The sequence below is a fragment of the Charadrius vociferus genome, unplaced genomic scaffold, assembly GCF_000708025.1.
Source record: "Charadrius vociferus isolate BGI_N301 unplaced genomic scaffold, ASM70802v2 scaffold507, whole genome shotgun sequence".
Classification (NCBI taxonomy): Eukaryota; Metazoa; Chordata; class Aves; order Charadriiformes; family Charadriidae; genus Charadrius; species Charadrius vociferus.
In genome coordinates this window covers 596,797-613,731 of record NW_009649235.1, presented here as the reverse complement: position 1 = coordinate 613,731, position 16,935 = coordinate 596,797, and the positions used below count along the sequence as shown (strand labels likewise).

Here is a 16,935-nt window from a genome sequence, read left to right as displayed (position 1 = left end):
ACAACAAGGAGTTTTTCAACAGAAGACAGACAACTTACTAACCTTTTCTCAGAATTTAACTTTTCTTGATGGGGTTAACCTTGACTTTACTTGAGGTACTAGAGTCTCTGAAGATAGAATACATTCATGAGTATTAGTGTTGTCAGACCTGTTTTTTAAAGGCAGTATCTGACTTGCACAAATTAATTCACTCCACTCTTCAATCAAGCGGGTTTTTTTGGGAGTGGGTTGTGGTTTTGGTCTTGTTTTTTTGCCTCCTTCCAATTCTCTTTCTGTCATCTTTGACTTCCACACATTTAGGAACGGATCATCATATTTGCAGCTAGCATAATGCAGGTGAACAGCACAGTGTATCTGTTCAGCCTTTGTACTCAATACAGTAGCCATAAGTAGACTCTTGTTCTTTCTGCTGTGTCCCCTATTAGGATCCATTTTGGAAGAGCCACGTCTTGCCAGGTGTAAACAACTAGTGGAGCAGGTCATTTGGCTAGTTTCTTTGGGAAGATACAGAGGACATAAGTACAGTGAAATCTAGGTATGCAAGAAGAATGTTAGAGGCTAGTTTTGGAATTAACAAAAAAAATCCATTTTGGAAATAGAATTAATAATGATAAACTTGTAGTCAATGATGACTTTGCTCCATCAAGGGAACTGTTCTGTGTGTCCATCAGAAGCCTTCAAGCTTCAATATCTCAGTGAATTTATCTTTAAGTACGTTTTGTTTTCAGTGTGTCTCAGGGTCACTCAAAGGATGAGTCTGAGGGTTTCCTTAGCATGAAAATCCTTCAATCAGCTGTCAGCCAGCTGTGAAATGAAGAATATAGCTTGCTTGGTTTTAGACAACCAATGGACAAAGATGTCTCAAGAGTATCAAAAGCATTAAAAATAATTATGGGGAAACAGAAGCTTAGATTTTGCAGGACTCTGGAATATACATATAAGTTCCATTCAAGTCCTTACCAGTGCCTGTTGGCTGTGGCTGTTAACCATACTGTTAATGAACAGGGACTGTTCATTACTGTACCTTGCTTTGAGTGGTTCTTGTCCATACTGCATAGATGTCCCTCTCTTTATAGTAGGTTTGTCTTGGAGAACTTGTTGGAACTGCCTAAAACAGATTTTGGAGCAAGCTAGTAATAGCAGTCTGGAAAATTAGGGCTGCTGCTCAAATACTGCTCGCTAATTGTTCGCGTTTAGTAATAAACTAGTCAGCATTTTCTTGGATTCCCAATCTGTTGTATTCCACATTCTACCAGTTCCAGCTGTTGATATGAATGCTGGAACAGTCCAAATCTGAAGACATACATGTTTCTGGCTGACTAAGGAGACTTTTTGCCTCTTCAATAATATTTTGTGCAAGGTTGATGTATATACAGTGTACACATTGATGCAAGATGTACACGCAGTAGTGTGTTGTTTGTGTATTTGCCCAGTTTTCCTTTGTCAAAGATAGGCAATTCATCCTTGTTAAATCCAAGATTCCCTCCACTAGTGCCAATACTGAACAATGTGCGACTAGAATGCTGTGCTCTTCACCTGGGTATCTGAATTGGTAGCCCATAGCTTGTTTTATGGGGAGGGTCTTTTATAGGTCACTTGCCTGAAGTTAAGACGTCACTAGGCATTTTGCATGTGACTTTATGGCCACTGTGTACATGTAGTCTTAGGAAAATATCACTACAGTCATTAAGATCTCTCTGCCACAATTGCCAAACATAGTAGTGTAAAGTCTCTATGAAAGAAAGCCACTAGTCTATATAATTATTCAACGCCACATGTCAAGCATTGAATAAACCTGTCTTGTCTGTCTGAGGTTTGCACCCTGTTAGTAGGTAAGTCCATACCACTGAAACTTATGGACTGTGATTGGAAAGTGTGGTACTTTTAAGTTCTCCTGGTGATGAGATTCTGTTCAGATGTTGAAGCTGTTCAGCATTGTGGATTAATGTGGCCAACTGAGATGTTCAGCAAAATTAGCATCTCTTTATTGAGGTCACTGTCATATGCCTTTCATCATATGCTGGAAGGGAGTGAAAAGGCTTTTTATCAGTTTGGCTAAGGGTAGGCTGGCTATTTCTGCCTTGTATTTACAAATGAAGGATGTCAATATTCTGCAAGCCTACTGTAGTGTTTCTAGCAGCCTGGAGCCTTTTCTAATAGGGAATTAGTCTCTTCCTGATACTTAAAGCTTGTCCTTTAGGCCCTTAATAGGATATTGCTTGAACCAGTGGATACCTGTTCCGAATGCAATTTAGCAAATTTAGCAAAATGTTATTTTGTTTGGAGTTTCTTTGTATGGCCCCATGTAAGGTTTTTCCTTTATTTTGTTTCCTAACATCACATTATGTTTTGAGAAAACATACTTGTTTATGGAGAGCTCTCTTGAAACACTTCTTTAATTCTCTGCTGCATAGGAGTCGAAGCTATGTTATTTTCTCCACCACTGGAAAAGCTGACAAACTAATTCAGTTTACTTGGAGTTTAAAACTTTGAAAATGCAGTAGGAACAGAGATCCTTGTTTAAACACCACTTCTAACATTAGATGTAATAAAACTATTTTTGGGAATGTTAAGAGAGTTTCTAGTTAGCAAAAACTGTTTTCACTGGTCCTCCAAAAGTAAAGATATCTTTACTGTAGAAGCATCAAGAACTTGAGTGTGCTGCCTCTACGTTACTCAGGTGTCTTGAACATGGTCTTTAAATTGATTTGGCATTCCAAAGACTGACGTTCTGAGTTGCAGAGTATGGTAAAGGTCCACGTACTAGGTTAAACTTTAGGGATTGTTTGAGGTGGTTTTGGTTCTTGTTGGATTTTTTTTTTGTTTTGTTTTCTTTTAACTGTGGCTATCATGAAACTAAAATACAAAGAACAACTGAAGCTTTTCATCACTTTTGGAGCATTCTTTAGAAATAGCTGCCATAGGTTTTAAAACATGTTTCCTAGAACTAAGAACAAAGCTTCGGCATTAAGATTCTGAATGCTGATCATTGATAGACCAGGTTCTGCAGTTCTGCTGTGGCTATAAATAACAACAGTTGTTCTAATTTAGTGGCTTCATTGGGGGAATGTATTTATTTGTCTATTAATAATGATAAAATAAAAAATTACTGGTAGTGCCAGCTTTTTGCACAGGGAGCAACTTAAAATGAATAAATGAAACATACAAGTCATGTGAAACACAAAAAAAAAAATCATAGTATTTTGATTTTAAAAAAACAGTAGAGAAGACACTTCTCATCTTCCTAAATAACTAGTCCTTTAAAAATCTCTTTGTCTTAGGATTCTTTCAAGTACAGCTATCCTCCATTGGTTGATGATGATTTTCAAACTCCTTTATGTGAAAATGGGCCCATCACTAGTGAAGATGAGCACGAAAGTAAAGAAGAGATAGATGCAGACACCAAGGAGACTGGGGACCTGAATGAAGAACAAAACCTTAATCAGAAAAAGGTATCTAACTCTGAAGGTTGAGGCAAGACTAGTTAAATGGTTACAAAGTGGGACAGGAGGCATATCATTTTTGTTTCTTGTCAGGCTTTTACTTTGTGTTGATTTTTTTTTTCTAGCATTTTTTGTCTGCCTTTCAGTTTGTCAAAAGAACCCAGTAAAATTGAAAATTACATTTGCAGTTTCCACCTTTCTTCTTAGTCTGTTAAGGCCATTTTCATGCTTCGGAATGAGTAAAATGTGTAGCGGATATTTAGTATATCTGTGGAATATAGTGAATTGTACAGTAAAGTTTAAAAGGTCTCTGTTTTGTTTTCAAAGGTTATGTCTTTCTAGTTGGTTTGTTTTTAATGTTGGGGTATCTAGTGGTGTATATCTTAAATACATCTAGTTTTCTCAGATGCCTAAGTTAGCATATGCATGAGAAAACATTAACAGTTCAATATTAATACTTTACTGGATGTTAGTTTGTTTTCTGAAGTTATTGATAAAATCTCAACATATAAAAATTTTCATTTAGTTTCAAAAGAAATTGTATCCCTAATCAATCAATCATGTTTTACAATATAAACTTCTTGCAGTGGTGTTTATCCAGAAATATAAAGGCATTTTTATATACAAGTCCATATTAAGTGATACTTGGGAATATGCAATTATAGTCAGTTGGGATTCACCATTCTAGTGCCATAGCTAATTTTGGAATATGAATTGCAAAACTTCTGTTTAATGGAGTAGAACACATTAATATTACACTGAGTTTCATTTACTGTTTTAAGTTTTTGTCAGAATAGTTTGAAACACACAGCTCACTTTACATAGTCCAGCTCTTCTGTGCCATTTGATCAGCTATTAAAAAAAAAAATAATAATTCATTGACTTTAAGGTCAAAAGGAAGAATTGCATAACCATGGTGACCTCCTGACCATTAGACTCAGTAGCTTGTTTTGGTTGTAGCACATCTTCCAAGCTTTGATTCTCAGATAAAGAAACATGGAGAATTCCTGTTAAACGTGTGAGTTTGCGTTGGTGCTTAATAGCCTCAGTGTTTGTTTTTAATTTGCTTGGCTGCTTTCAGCTTTCTACTTACAGTATTTTATTTTTTTTACTTTTCACTCTTAAAAATAATGATTTGGTTTATAGTATTTCCTCTTTTATACAGTGTAATCAAGCTGATACTGAATCTTTTCAATTAACGAAGATTGCCATTTATGCTCATCATGTATCAGTTAATATTAAGGCATGTTTAAGGCCTTACTTTTAACGTACTTATAAAATTTTAGACCATATCTCATTGTTGACGGTACTATTTCTGTAAAAAGTAATTTATTTTTTTGTTTCAACATGCTATTCTTCTGATCACTTATTTAAGAATAATACTTGCTATTTCACCCCCAGCAAGTACACCATTGCTTGCCACTTCAATATTACATCCTTTTCCAGAATGTTTTTCAGAAATACTCCCTTATTGTCTCAGAATGGTTGACATTTCTTATTTCTAATTTAATTATTTTTTCCTTGACTATATCTAAATATAAATATTCAGATTTTTTTTTTAGTAAGGCTAACTTCTAAACTGAAAGGGTTCAAGTGATTTTCAAGATGTTATTATCATTTACTGCACTCCCAGTCTTTATAGGCAGACTCTTGTCATCACTAAGAATTCCTCTGATTTGATTTATATATGTATGCCTCTTCTTATCCCATAGAAGGGCCTATTTCTTTCCATAGAGCAGAGGGAGCCATAAGTGATAAACTTGGTTAGCAAGTGCCTGTCCTTTAGATGCTTGCATTTGGCAAGAAGGACTGTACCTTTAATGTCTACTATAGTGATATATTCTGTGGTAATTTTAGTTAGACTTATGTAGAATAATGCCCAAAATATAACTAGTGCAGCGTATTTATACATTAAACTTTTACTAGAACAGTAATTATAAAAAAATAAATCAAATACTGTGTGTTTTCTCTTTATATAACCTGTTTTCTATAAGATTTTGTATTCTTTTCATTCTCATACTTCAAATTTACATAAACTGCATTCTCTTCATGTCTTCTCTCTGTGTTTTAAGTGGAATAAAAACAAGCTAAGCAAACTGTTCAGCTAGCTAATCTTGAGTCATGATGTCACCAATTCTTTAAGTTTTCTGTATCCCCTCCCCCCTGTTTTGCACTTCATTCCAGAGTTCTTTAATTTCTCTTAATAAGATGTCCAGGCCTGCTGACATGTATTTTCTTAATATAATAGATGAAAACCCTCAGAACCTAAGGTATCTGCAGTTTTGGATGAACCAATTCAACCAGCATTATTTCTTTTAAATTCTTCAGTACTTCAGAGTTCCATCTAAAATCAGTGAAGATAAGTTTAGCAACTCTGCAATACAATAAAGTGTGAAATTGTTACTGTGTTTTCTGTTCAGTGTTGCAGTGATTGTATAGGGGTGTCTGTTTTAATTGAAAAGTTTTGCAGTGGAAGAGTAACATCAGTGCTTCATAATCTTAAGTATTTGAGGTACTGTAACTTGTCTGGACTTTTGAAAAATAACCAACTTGGGCATTGGGAAAATATATGTGAAAAAAAACAAAAAACAAAGCAGAAGTTTTGTTTCATGCATGTTTAATATTTTGTGCAACTTCTATAAGAAATCATTTTATTCAGTGGACTTCAAACAGCTTCAGGGAATGAATACATACGAAGCTTGGTCTGTAATACCTAAATTGTTGAAATAAGTGGCCTCATATTCTTTTAAATACCTGCATGATTCTGTAACATGTGTAACCCAAGTTTCTAGTTAATCATTATAACTATCATTTTTACTCAGATGAATTCTATAGAACAAATTTCCAAATCAGAGGAAACTGACAAAACAGAGTTCAAACCAAAAAATGCAAAGAAAGCATTAACCACTTTTAAAGGACCTTTATTACATATCAGGTAATAATAATTTTCTTTAATTTTTTTTTTTACAATGTGCCTTGGACACTTGATTACTGAACTAATTCAAACCATTAGAGAAAAACAGTAGTTATAAATGTCCTTCTAAGAATGATTTTTTACAAAGCTCAAACAGTTTTTCTGGTTTTACATGGTTTTAGTGAATCTTTTGGTGTCACTATTAGCATGCTTTTTGTACTAATCAGTAGGTGTATATTTCATGGAATTGTAGAAGTATTTCATGGTTTAATTTATATTGAGAAACTGTTTGCCATTGGTTTTAGTTAAACCTGTGCTTATCTGTAATGAAAGCAGGGGTTTGGCATTCTTTGATTTCAGTGGCTTAATAACCAATGTGTTTACTAAAACAGCTTTCAGTGTTAACCTTGCTTAAATTCGTTTAACTTAAGGTGGTGCAAATGTCTACACTAGTAGTTTGCACTGGTTAAACGTAATGAATGTGTCCAATTTATTTCATGTGGGAAGTGCTCTGTATTGACGGCATACATGCTCACAAGATTTTTATCATCCAAGATGCTCATGTCTTTTTATCTGCTTTTTATCATTGAACTAGGAAAAAAAACCTGAAAGGCAATGAAAAGAAAAAATGATATTGGCTAACTGATTTTAAGATGCTTGTTTAGAAATTGATTTAGATGTTAACTTTTATTTTCACTTCCAGTTTGCTATTAGATGAATGAAGAGAATATCTAATTTATAGGTAATTCCATAGCTAATTTTGTAAGTGCTGTACTGAATTAGTTCTGAATTTGAATAATGACATGCTCATTAGCATAAAAATATTTTGTGTGTGTCATTTTCCTGGTTTTGAAGTGAAAACTATTTTTGTAGTCCTTTATGTGCAAAAATGTCCCATATACAGACTTACTTTCTCATATGGTAGGTCAAAGGCAGAGATTGCAGAATTCTGATTTTAAAACTATGTCTAAAATTTTCTGTCCCCAAGATAAGTGTTCTTCCATCTATGTCTTAAAAAGAAAAAGCAAACAAAAAAAAAATACACCAACCAAAAACCCCACACAAACTACCTCTTTTCTCTTAAAATATTTTGAGTTCTACCAGTGAAATGGAAGTGTTAGAGTTTCAGAGAAATTGTCTGAGCAGGGATCAGGTTAAGAAAGCTAAAGCCCATATAGAGTTAAATCTGGCCAGGGACGTCAAGGGTAACAAGAAAAGCTTCTATAGGTGCGTTAGTGATAAAAGGAAGACTAGGGAAAATGTAGGCTCCAGAAGGAAATGGGAGACCTGGTCACTTGGGATATAGAGAAGGCTGAGGTATGCGATGACTCTTTTGTCTCAGTCTTCACCAGACAGTGCTCTAGTCACACTGCCCAAGTCACAGAATGCAAAGGCAGGGACTGGGAGAATGAGGAACCACCCACTGTAGGTGAAGATCAGGTTCAAGGCCATCTGAGGAACCTGAAGGCTCACAGGTCCGTAGGACCTGATGAGATGTATCCGTGGGTCCTGACGGAACTGGCAGATGCAGTTGCTAAGCCCCTATCCATTGTATTTGAGAAGTTGTGGCAGTCTGGTATAGTTCCTACTGACTGGAAAAGGGGAAACATAACCCCCATTGTTCATAAGGGGAAAAAAAGACCCGGGGAACTACAGGCTAGTCAGTCTCAGTTCTGTGCCAAGTAAGGTCATGAAGCAGATCCTCCTGGAAACTATGGTAAGGCACGTGGGAAACAAGGAGGTGAATGGTGACAGCCAACATGGCTTCCCTGTAAGCAAATTGTGCCAGACAAATTTGGTGGCCTTCTACGATGGTGTTACAGTGTTGGTGGATAAGGGAAGAGCAACTGACATCATCTACCTGGATTTGTGCAAAGCATTTGACACTGTCCCACATGATATCCTTGTCTCTAAAGTGGAGAGGCATGGATTTGACAAACAGACCACTCAGTGGATGATGAGTTGGCTGGATGTTGGTCGCACTCAAACAGTTGCAGTCAACAGCTCGATGTCCAAGTGGAAACCAGTTCCTCGGGAGTCAGTACTGGAACCGGTGCTTTTTAACATCTTTGTCATCTACATGGACAGCAGGATTCAGTGCACCCTCAGCAAGTTTGCCAATGACACCAAGCTGTGTGGTGTGATCAGCAGGCTGGAGGGGAGGGATGCCATCCAGAGGGACCTGGACAGGCTGGAGAGGTGGGCTCATGCAAACCTCATGAAGTTCAACAAGGCCAAGTGCAAGGTCCTGCACCTCGGTTGGGGCAATCCCAAGCACAAATACAGGCTGGGTGGAGAATGGATTGAGAGCAGTCCTGAGGAGAGGGACTTGGGACTTGGGGTTGTTGGTTGATGAGAAGTTCAAGATGAGCTGGCAATGTGCTCTCATAGCCCAGAAAGCCAACTGTATCCTGGGCCACATCATAAGTGTGGCCAGCAGGTCAAGGGAGGTGATTCTGCCCCTCTACTCCACTCTTGTGAGACCCCACCTGGAGTACTGTGCCCAGCTCTGGAGCCCCAACATAAGAAGGACATGGACATGTTGGATTGAGTCCAGAGGATGACAACAAAGATGATCAGAGGGATGGAACACATCTCCTACGAAAACAGGCTGAGAGAGTTGGGGTTGTTCGGCTTTGGAGAAGAGAAGACTCCAGGGAGACCTTGCCAAAGCCTTCTAGTTCTTAAAGGGGGCCTACAGGAAAGATGGGGAGGGAACTCTTTATCAGGGAGTGTAGTGATAGGACGAGGGGTAGTGGTTTTAAGTTGAAAGAGGGTAGATCTAGATGAGCTATTAGGAAGAAATTCTTTACTGTGAGGGTGGTGAGACACTGGAACAGGTTGCCCAGGGAAGCTGTGGATGCCCCATCCCTGGAAGTGTCCAAGGCCAGGCTGGATGGGGCTCTGAGTAACCTGGTCTGGTGGGAGGTGTCCCTGCCCAGGGCAAGGGGGTTGGAACTAGATGATCTTCATGGTCCCTTCCAGCACAAATCATTCTGTGATTCTATGAATTCATGTAAATTACATGGAAGGGTGAACTTAGTGAAGTATAGAGGTGTGCTAATACTTGAAGTCTTGCTGTCACGGAAAATAAAATACTGGTGTCTCCTTGTCCTTGCTGGTTTTTTATGGTTTTGTTTTGGGGTTTTTTGTTGTGTTTTGGTTTTTTGGGTTTTGTTTTGTTTTGTTTTTTTGAAGAAAGTAAACCCTTGAGAGTATACATAGCTGTTGCTCTTTATTAAGCTAGAACTAGTTTTATTTCCCTGGAATCTTTCTTAGGACACTGAACTGAAACTACGTGAACTAGTAATCCATAGCGCCATTTTAGTCACAGGTACCTTTTCAAAGACCGTAGCTTTGCCAGTGTAATTAGTTTGTATTCTTGCTGATACCAGCATTGCCCTGTGAAGGGAGCAGCCTAGAACCTGACCAGGAACCTTGAGGCATAGCAGCTCTGCTGCCATGAAATCGCAAAGAATCTTCAGCCTTTCTGTGCCTCCTGAACTGCTGGTGCCGAAGACTTGGTGAGGCTTCCTAAGAGCCCCTGCAGGCAGAGATATTCCTTACCTACCACTGCTCAGTACTTGTTGCCTCTGGTGTGTGACCAAAGCTGGGTACTTCTGCTCTTCTGTTTCCCATATTTGTTGTCATACTCACTAGTCATCTGCCTCTTCCTGGTTTAGACCATGATTGCATTTGCCTCGCGTGCCTTACTATGAAAGATTGGTTTTTATTGGCCTTCTTCCTCAATAAATGAAATCTTTGGTAAGACGAAAAGCGGCAGTTTACTTGCACTGCCTGGCAGAAGACTAGCTCATCTTGTGGAGTATGTTGAGATGAGAATTTCTACTAGAAGCTGAAATGGTTACCCGACACACATCGGAGTAAAGACAGTAGTGTTTCTGTAAAAATTAAAAAGCTTGGCTGTTCATTTAAAATAAAACACCTTACACTTCCAACTACACGCCACCCATCCCGAACACTATGGAACTGGTTGAATTCACAGACAACAGGCATACTGCAGTGGCCCTCAAGCCCCATTTCTTTTTATTTAGCTTTTGTTTGGGTTTTGGTTTTGATTTTGGGGTGGATTTTTTTTTGGCAATAGCTGCAGTTGGTGGCGGAACAAGGAAGATCAGGGTCTGGCAGAATGTTTCCTTGAGCTCTTTGTGTGGCTTATTTTGATGCTAGTTAATGCTTTCCTGTCTCATTTATGGTTCATCTTGCAATTGCTGTAACACACAGCTGCAATAGTACAGTATTAAGATAACCAAAATACTTAGTAACTACAATCATTCCTTTCCTGACTGTTGTTGGCTACTTAAGTTGAGAATTTGGGAACAGGGGAAAAAAAAACTTGAGAGAAGGCAATATAGTTACCCTGTTAACCTGCTTTAAACCCATCAGTTTCTTGCTTTCTGCCTCACTTCGCTGCTTCCCCACCAAAAAGAAAAAAAATTTCTTGTCATGCGGACTACGTTTTGTTTTGTAAAATATAGGTGTCCTACACACACACACACACACACACCAGTCACCATTGGGCTTCTCTTCTAGCGTGGGTGTTCAGGCTTGCCCTACAGCACCAGGGGTTTTTCTTCTCAGCTAATACACAGGTTTGTTTAAGCGAGAGGAGAAAGGAGGTCTTTTGAGGAGGAGGTCAAACTACCTTGAAATTAGCATTCTAAAAAGGGGAGAACGGAAAAATATATAACATTTTTTGAGAAAGGCTTTCTGTCAAAAAAATATGCAGTTCTGTAGTACTGCATAGTATGGCAGTTCTTTGTGTACTCCTAATGTGACATATTGAAAGAAAACAGTTTTTCACTTGTTACTTGAGTTTCCTCTCAACTTGTAGTCTATGAGCATGCCCTACTTTTTGCCTAGTAGTACTCATTTGAATGCTTATTCCAAAATGAGTTGTATTAGTTTGATATCGTTTAAAAGATTTCATGCATGACTCTAATTGCACAAGAATATTAAAAACAAGCAGTAACTTTATTTATGCATGCGTCACCAGAATTATGTGCAGACTGACTCATAAGTACAAGTGACCTTAGCTGTAGTGCTTGATTGCCACTTGCAGCTATCTGCCAGCTCCTCTTACGTGTGCACTATACTCATTACAAGCATGGATGTATGAGGTGTCTGTCACACCTTATATGCTTTAATATTAGCATAAGTTAAAATTAACGATGCTTTCCCTTAGCATAGCGCAGTAAGACACAGTGGCTGAAGTGACTATGTATCTGTTGGCTATTCCTGGTGTTGCAGATGGTCACGCTCTTCCAGATGGAAGAAGTCAAGGGCAGTAATCAGTCGAGGCAGCTAGGTCCACTTGTGGTCATGAGTCAACCCTGAGCTTCACTACAAAATTTCTGCATTTTGTTTTCACAGCTTTTTTGATGAAAAACTGTTTATAGGGACTGTAGCTGCGGGGTTGAAAGTATTTTATTTTCCTGTAGGCGTGGACGTTTTTTTTTTTCTGTGATATGTTGAAAAGATAATTTGAAGAAACTAATTATTTCTAAATTTCTTATTAGCCCAGCAGAAGAACTATATTTTGGATCCAAAGAAACTGGAGAGAAAAAATGTTTGATAGTTCTCACAAATGTCACTAAAAACATAGTGGCTTTTAAGGTAAATATTTTATGTATGGCCTGGTTTACTTTACTAAATGTGTAACTTCTTCTTGGTTTGGGTAAGGAGGAAGAAATACTATTAAACCCACTTTTCGGTCTAAATTTTTTATTCTGCGGTGGTGTTTGAAGCAGATCAAAGAAATTTTCTGGGGGATAATCAGTAATACAAATCTTTGGAGCACTGACTGAAAAAGAGCTATGGTGATGGTCAGTTCTTTAGTGAGAGTCTAATACGTCCTGAAAAAGAAAGGCTTGACCATTGAAAAGTGATCTCTTTAGAATTTTTCTCCTTTTTAAATCTTGGCTGGGAACAAGTTAGTAATGCTCTGAAATGCTGCAGCTCCATCTGCAAATGGTGCCATCAAAGAAATGAATGCAGTTATGTTTGCTTCAGAAATACTGACTTGACTTGCTCCTCGATTTGGTTTTCCACCACATCTTTTATATTCTCTGCACACACAAATAACTAAAGTTCCCATACTTTCATATTACGAATTTTAACAGATAGTCCATTTGATATTCTTGGCTCTTTTCAAGTATGTATGTAAGAGAGAAAAATATCACATACCAGAAAAGGAAGGATAGAAGTTGTTGAGAGAGATGAAAAAGTGAAATAACCAGCATCTGATTATTCCTACAAAACAAAATATTTTAGAGACTGTATGTATTACCATGTCTTAATATTTAAGCTTTTGGAGATTTTAGTGATTACAGAATGAGGGAGGTTATGAAACAATCGTAGGTTGTGCATGCATTTACTATATGCTTACTTGGTATTCTTTGCTTATAGGTGAGAACAACTGCTCCTGAAAAATACAGAGTTAAACCCAGTAACAGCAGCTGTGAACCTGGCACATCATTGGATATAATAGTCTCTCTTCATGGTGGTAAGTAAAATCTTACAATAGACTTTTTAAAAAGTCTGGACAAGTTTTATTAACAGGCTGACTGCTCTAGATACTAACCTCTGTATGTGCTTGCTGGGGTGTAAGACTGACTGACACCCATGTCTGCTTGAATGTTGCATGAGAGTTTTACTGTTTTTAAGAAAACATGGATGTCACACAGCATTTGAGTAACTGCCTGTGCTGATTTACTACTCCACTTAGGCATAAGCAACTGTTGTCTGCAGCCCATTCTGTTTCTTGTCTTAAAAAAATAAAGTTGCAGTGGCAGCTGTCTCACTTGTGCTCTACTACAGTGGGAATTTATCTGCGGTAAATCAGTTTTCTCGGTTGTTGCAAGGACAGGTGAACTGGCTGGACAATGCATTCTTTACAAAATTCTGGGTTGTGCTTGAATCGTTCAAATGAAACTACTTCTGTTAAAATAAAACTGTAGAATTTTGGGAAAACTGCAATCAAAATTGTTGAGCTTAAGAGAATTGTTTAATTATTTTTATTTCTTATAAATCAGTGTCCGATGTCCTGCAGTAAACAAGCTCTCATTTTAAAACAATTTCATTCAAAAATGCTTTTATACACTTTGAAATAGTGTCATTTTATCCAAGCCCACTTCTGCTTTTTTTTTTTTTTTTTCTTTGAGGGCAGGTTTTGCAGCTTCTCTGCAGGATCGTTTCCTTATAATGGCAGCAGAAATGGACCAGTCTTCTGGAGCAGGTATACCAGAACTGACTCAGTTCTGGAAAGAAGTCCCTAGGACCAAAGTGATGGAACATAGGTAAGCATATAATTTTCTTTTGACAGGGGGGTTTTGAGCTGTTGCCATTTAACTGATTGATAGTACTTGCGTGACATAATCAGTTTCTTCAAGCCCAGTGATGTGCTTACTGACTGAAGTATATTGCTGAGGCTTCTGCTCTGTATTAACTGATTAGAACTGTTTTTAATGTATAAAATGTCATGGTATTCTGCACATGCTCTTCTCTTCATTATTGTTGTTCTTGTGCTGATTAAGAGTTAAACGGAAAAAAATGTGAATGGATGTGACAATACACATGGACAGTAGATTATTTTTTTTTAATAAGAATGTTCCACTTGAGTTTTCCAAAAAGAAACAGACAAGGGAAGAAGACATAACAAACGTAAAACTGTTTTCTAGACAATATTAAAAAATACTCCCTTTCTGCTAGGTAAAATCATAATTTTGTAGAAAGGTTCCGTAAAACCTATCACGTGTTCGTATGTGTGTTTTCCATATTCAATGGTGAAAAAATACCAATAGGAAAATACGTTTCCCTATACACTCTTAAATATACCTGTTACTCTTCTCTCTCTTTTGTTCACATCTAGTTGTATCATTGTACATTTCTAGGAAAAGCTCATTGTAGTTCGCTTTCATCTAGAAGTCTTAGAGCCATCATATTGAGATGCTGTTTCATCTTTTTTTTAAAAAAAAAAAAAGTAATTTGACTGTATTTTTACTTTAGATTGTTCCTGGGGTTTTTTGGGGGTGGTTTGGTTTTGTTTTAGTTTTGGTTTTGGTTTTTTGAGCTGCCTCTACCCCGTCCCTGACCAAAATCAACATGGAAAAAGTATTTTTGAGACTTTATGCCTCACTCTTACCCTATCTTTGCTTCAGATGTTTATTTCTTGCTTCCCTATTAAAAAAATCTACATCATGTGGGTGACCTTAAGCTTCCTTGGATAAATGTTGCAATTTTTTTAAGACAGACCCTGAAACAATGGATGTTATACAATTCCATTAAATTTATTACTTGCAGAGTGTGCCATGAATGTATGTTTCTGATGAATACAAAACTGACCTTTACTTTTTATTAAACCTATATTAAAAGTTGTGGAGAATATAATTAATGTGTCTTTAATAGTATACGTTCAAGTACTTTATCTGAGGAATCTACTTAGATATTATTATATATATTTGTATATTATTTTTTTGTTTTGCCGTGCTGGAGAAGTTTTACCATTTCTCTTTCCTTAAAATAGAAAAATGCCACAGCCTCAACTTAACAATTTCTTCAGCAAATAAATTCATTCCCACGCTAATTGACTTGCATCTCATCAGAGGAGTTTCTGTATTTTATAAACTGCATAGGATTCCACTACCTTAGATTGTGGCTTGAAATTCTGTTCCTGTATTTTCAACTGTGGAAGAAGTGAACACCATGAAAAATGTAGTTGCTAAGGTTTAAAATGGAAAGAAAACCTTTAGATTTTGTTTGCTCTTCAATAAATTGTTGCATCTCTGGTAGTAAGTGTTTGACTGAATAATCCAGTGCATCCTGTGCTATGAATTTAAAATTTGAAGATATGTTTTAATTGAGCATTCAGATAAGTTTGATCTTGCTTTCTGTATCAAAAGCTGTCAAAACTTAATTGGTGGACTGAGGAAGCCTTTTCAGACTATCATTGCAATAGCTGTTTAGAAATTTAATCAGCCAGAACAGATGATAAAACACATAAGTTAGATGCACTGTTTACAATTAATTATACAACGTTACATTAAATTTATGATTTTTTGGTGCATATTTTTTCTCTTTCACAGGCTCAGGTGTCATGTTGTAGAAAGTAGTAAGCCTTCTTCTCTGACATTAAAAGAGAATGCATTTAATATTCCAGCAAAAACCAATGAAGATTTACATATACAGGTAATAATATATTCCTTTGTGATGAACATTGAACAGAATTATAAAATATGACAGAGATAAAAAGAATTTGTACTAATCCTCTTTGGTACTTCATAAATTATGAAGCTCAGCAATTGAAAGTAACTAAATCAGTGATAATTATTTAATTATTTTGTCGAATGGTAATGGTTTAATAAAATACTACTTTCAGTGCAATTTGCTCATTCCTCTTGTATATACTATAGATCTGGGGTATCATTGAGCCTCAGCAGTATCTTTTGCTTCCTAGTGTAAAATTGTCACCTCCCTGATATAGGCAATACAGGCTAGGCATAACTCCTAAGATTCCAAGCTTCTTTGGTGGAAAAAATTCTTGAAGTATGTAGTGATAGAAACGGTATTACTGAGAGAAGTTCTTTTTTTCTTTCTTTTTTACTGTGCTGATAGTTATTGGCTAAATAGCTCTAAATTAAAACCTACTTTCGTGTGCAGTAATTCTAATTTAATGAAACTGTTTTCTATTTTCAGCTAACCCGTTTACTGCAAATTAATAAAAGACTTCAAGAGCAGATTGATCGCTGCCTCTGGTTCCAGCAGTTGTCAGTTGTTTTATCATTATTATCAGTTACTGTTGTTGCCTTCTGCTTCTACCTGGGGTATACCCAGAGAAGCTAAAAAGAATTGCTTGGCACTGGATGTGCTGCCTATCGTGGTTGGTTGGAATGGAAGAGATTGCAGCGCTGCGCTCAGATTCTGGAACTGCCAAAATGAAGTTTGTGAGCCCACAACAATGAATGATGATAACGATTTGCTGAAAAAAAAAGAAGAAATGAATGACCAGCAAAGGAAATTACTGACAGTTGACACTTAGAACAGTGCATGAGAAAGATGTTAGAGCTAGGACCTATTTTCAGTGTACAATTCCATAAATACTACTGAAGGAGGAAACCAAATACAACAACGTAATTTAAAACTATTTTGGGTTTTTTTTTTTTTGTCTATTCAAATTCTTTAAATACAGTATTTCATTTATTTTCATCATATTCATTCTTACATCCTGAATTACTCTTGTAGAAGGTGCAAGCAGTCAAACTAAGTGTATTCTAAAGGTTAACTTGTTCATTCAGGAAAATTTACAGAATTTTCGTAGTACAGGCAGATTTCTTTATATAATCTATGTACACACACATATAAAGGAATATATTTGTTGTTAGTAGTTATTTTGGTAATTCAGGCTCATTGCTTACATTGGTTAAAATCCCTGGTTTTGCACTTTTCCTGAATGCAAAGTTAATGTAAATATTTCCTACCAAATAACATACACACAGCCATCTTGACCAGAAATATAACCCTTGTTTGATTCCAAAGATAGTAATGAAATAATCATGCTGA

The 16,935-nt window shown here is 36.7% G+C and overlaps 1 protein-coding gene across 1 annotated transcript in view; it reads left to right on the top strand.

Annotated features, from left to right (window-relative positions):
- MOSPD2 (motile sperm domain containing 2) overlaps window positions 1-16,445 on the top strand; it is a 38,961-nt gene extending 22,516 nt beyond the window's left edge. Inside the window, exons 8-14 of the mRNA XM_009889037.1 lie at window positions 3,282-3,452; window positions 6,266-6,378; window positions 11,898-11,994; window positions 12,787-12,883; window positions 13,547-13,676; window positions 15,462-15,564; window positions 16,072-16,445. Of these exons, the coding sequence (XP_009887339.1) occupies window positions 3,282-3,452; window positions 6,266-6,378; window positions 11,898-11,994; window positions 12,787-12,883; window positions 13,547-13,676; window positions 15,462-15,564; window positions 16,072-16,218 (858 nt within the window). The 3' untranslated portion in view covers window positions 16,219-16,445. The remainder of the gene's footprint in view (window positions 1-3,281; window positions 3,453-6,265; window positions 6,379-11,897; window positions 11,995-12,786; window positions 12,884-13,546; window positions 13,677-15,461; window positions 15,565-16,071) is intronic.
- The last annotated feature ends 490 nt before the right edge of the window (window positions 16,446-16,935 follow it).